Source organism: Rhamphochromis longiceps, linkage group LG13, assembly GCF_057381845.1.
Source record: "Rhamphochromis longiceps isolate RC_006_pf linkage group LG13, R_longiceps_female_GT1.1, whole genome shotgun sequence".
NCBI classification, from domain to species: Eukaryota; Metazoa; Chordata; class Actinopteri; order Cichliformes; family Cichlidae; genus Rhamphochromis; species Rhamphochromis longiceps.
Genome location: NC_140569.1, coordinates 12138506 through 12142167, shown reverse-complemented (window position 1 = coordinate 12142167; position 3662 = coordinate 12138506). Strand labels below are relative to the sequence as shown.

Sequence of the window (3662 nt, the reverse complement as noted above, 5' to 3'; positions counted from 1 at the left end):
TATCTCCTGTGCACACATTTTTCTTTTTAATGTGAGTGCCAAAGTACAAAAAAAAAAAAAAAAAAACCTGATTCAGTGGAAACATAAATCCTTCCACCAAGACTCTGAATGACTTGGACATGAGCTGGCTTTCACAGCAACTACTTTCTATCCAACAGAACAGCTACAGGTAGTGTGGGAGTGTAACAGAAAGCACTTTCCACCTGATGAGCAGATATTCTTTTATTGGGTACAAACTTTTTTTCCTGATTTTTTTTTTTAAACTTACTGTATAAATTACTACATTGTAAATCACAACAGGTCAATGAATCCGAACCATTGGCCATTAAATCTAAATTCATGTAAATGCAATCAACAAGTGCTAAAATAGAAAAAGACAAATTTTAATGAAATCAAGAATACATCTCCATCCTTTAATGCAAACACATGCAGATGAAAGTACTACACCTTATACCTGCTTTCTATTATGTCCTCTGGTACATGTTCAGCTGTTAAAGCACTTTCACCTTTAAACAACTGTTTAGAAAACTGTGCTGGGCAAGAAAATATTTTGTTCTGGTCCATATAAAACCAAAAAAAAAGAAAAAGTCTTCTCTTCTATAAGTACACAACGAATCCAGTAATGGTGGAGTCAAACAAGGATGCAGTAGCAGTTTTAGCTGGAATATTTTTTGTTTCTAACAAAAAGCATCCACTGCTCACTCCAGTGTGATCTAGGCATCATCAGGTTTATCTGCTGGTGGTCCACATGGCTGAAGCATCTTCTCCATCAGGTTGAAACGAACACGCGCTTTACTCTCGTTCTCAGCCACAGCAAAGTAATTCAGCAGGTCAAAATGTCCCATGTAGGAACAGTAGGAATCACGATGCTGATTGACCAGCCATTCCCACTTGCTGGTGTCGGCGTGTCCTGTGCCGATATACTTTGACTGAAGATGCTCCAGCTGACTGTGGATGTTGTAGCGGTCTGTCATTCTTGCTGAGATGAGTCCTGGAGGCTCTAGACAGGGGAAGAGATGAGAAAGAAGTTAGAATATAAATACAAAATAAATAAATTAAAAATATATATATGCAAAGATGGATCACACAATGAGATAACAGGCTAAAGACTTTAAGATGGGCTATTAATCAAAGTCTGTATTCAATTAGAACTATAGCTTTTAAAGAAATTAACAGAAATGACTGCAACTGTGCTTTTTGTCTTTTAACAAAGGGTGAGGGTTCATATTTTGCCCTATTCTATAAATCCAGTGAATCCCCTTCCTTTGCACTGACACAATTTTGCCTCGCACTAAACACCCAGTGTTCCCTTCAGGTTTTGGCAGGTCAGCTCAACCAAAATGATATAAAGAGAGACTTTTTGGTCATCAAAACGAAAACCAATTCAGCTGTTTGGAATAACTTTGATTTTAAAAAGTGACAAAGAACAAGCAACACATTTTCATCATTGTTTAAAAAGCTCAAAAGTCTTACCAAGTTAAAGAATTGCAAGCTTAATACTGAGCTAAAATAACCATGATTATTGTGTTACAGTATTTTTATCCCTTATCCCACATATTGAGACTGTGTCCCACATTTTCACTGGCTCTGGTTTTCCAAATATAACACAGACAGTTTTCTAAGGTCTGGTTTTCATCCAGTGGTTGTTAAGAAATAGGAAGAGGTTGTCACCATCGATGAAGTGCAGATAAAGGTCGGATTTAGACTTCTGTGGGCATTCTTTTTAACGTCTACGACACAACCTACGTAAGTCGCCGACCTCGTTGCTGTCATTGTGAATTTTGTTTTAGTAACAGTGTGGTCGTGTCCTGATGTTTTATATTTATTGCCAGCCATGGTAGAAACAAAGACTCGTTTTCTTTACCATCCGTTGTGCTTCTGAGTAAAGTCACATACCAAAAGCCGATTGATTCGGAGCCAAAATAAACACAATTTTAACCCGTTTAAGGGCTTGAAAGTATAGGGACCCATGAATGAAACGCTATCTAACAGCAACAGCACATGTGGACATCAGAAGAAACGTGCAGCTAAAAAGGAGACGTTCAGACGGAGAAGTTCAGTCATGTAACCTGAATATTTTTCTTGTATTTTGTATTTACGAGTCAAGCAATGCCACAACAAATGTTAACCCGATGAGTGATTATACTACTCTGAAGCAATTCAAACTTTATTTAAATTTGAAGTAAAAAGATTTCTATGTAAACAGAGAAATTCCTGCTAATGCTAATGTGAGGCTAATTAGCCAGTGTTAGCCTATTCACCGTATCTGTCAACTGCTCTCTAAATGTTCCTTTTAAAGTTAATATAATAACAAGGAAGACATTTTTTAAGTTGAAAATAGAAAGGATACTTACATAAAATGTCAGGAATTCAAACACGAAGGTAGGAGATGTAAATAAATTACACGACCGTCTCCAACTCAACACAGCACCACGGAGCGATCACTTCCGGTTGGTTCGCCCAGTAAAATGAACCGGAAAGGAACACAGACTGTAAACTCTGCGTTTCTCGTGTACATCTTAAACCAAATTTTATATATATATATATATATATATATATATATATATATATATATATATATATATATATATATATATATGTGTATGTATATATGTATATGTATATATATATATATATATATACATATATACATACACATATATATATATATATATATATATATATATATATATATATATACATATACATATATACATACACATATATATATATATATATATATATATATATATATATATATATATATATATATATATATATATATATACACACGAAGGTGCAATCCATTCACTTAACAGAAAAACAGAAAAAAACTGTTGTTCTCTTAACCCTCAGGTAATTATATAATTTACAGAGAATAACAATAAATACATACATACTTACATAAAGAAACAAAACATCAAAACGTGACCTGTGTGCTTCTATTGGGATTTCTGAAATTTTATACAGTATATGAGGCAATGTTTATTTTACAAAAAATAAACAGCGGGGCACTGGCCCAGGATCACATGCTTTGCAGCTACAAACAAATGAAAACATCTGCTTATCATAGGTTTAAGCCTAACATTTAGTATGTAGGGAATAGTAAATAATGTGCACATTTGCAATGTAACGCACACACACAATTAATATTACATAATAATAATAATAATCAGTCATATAATAGGGCGATCGTGGCTCAAGAGCTGGGAGTTCGCCTTGTAATCGGAAGGTTGCCGGTTCGAGCCCCAGCTTGAACAGTCTCGGTCGTTGTGTCCTTGGGCAAGACACTTCACCCGTTTCCTACTGGTGGTGTTCAGAGGGCCTGGTGGCGCCAGTGTCCGGCAGCCTCGCCTCTGTCAGTGCGCCCCAGGGTGGCTGTGGCTACAATGTAGCTTGCCATCACCAGTATGTGGATGACTGGATGTGTAAAGTAATTTTCAGAAACAAATTATTGATCGACAACAAATTAAACTGGATAAACTGTGTCATCAGTCTGTTTAAAGCCCGGTCTATTATTGCTGACCGTGACCCCCCTCTCTATTCTGATTTCAAATTAATGCCTTTTAAAACGACATATAAGGGATGATTTGCACCAAGAGCAATCGATACTCTGAATAATGAGATGCTGTGATGTGTTTTTATCGTTGTATTGAAGTATT

The 3662-nt window shown here is 35.7% G+C and overlaps 1 protein-coding gene across 1 annotated transcript; it reads right to left on the bottom strand.

Annotated features, from left to right (window-relative positions):
• Window positions 1–362: 362 nt before the first annotated feature.
• Window positions 363–2470, bottom strand: sf3b5 (splicing factor 3b, subunit 5). Its single transcript, XM_085428468.1, has 2 exons — window positions 2355–2470; window positions 363–1000 (listed from the first exon to the last, which is right to left on the bottom strand). The coding sequence occupies exon 2, from the start codon at window positions 972–974 to the stop codon at window positions 714–716; it is 261 nt and encodes an 86-aa protein (XP_085284594.1). The 5' UTR covers window positions 975–1000; window positions 2355–2470; the 3' UTR covers window positions 363–713.
• Window positions 2471–3662: the final 1192 nt, after the last annotated feature.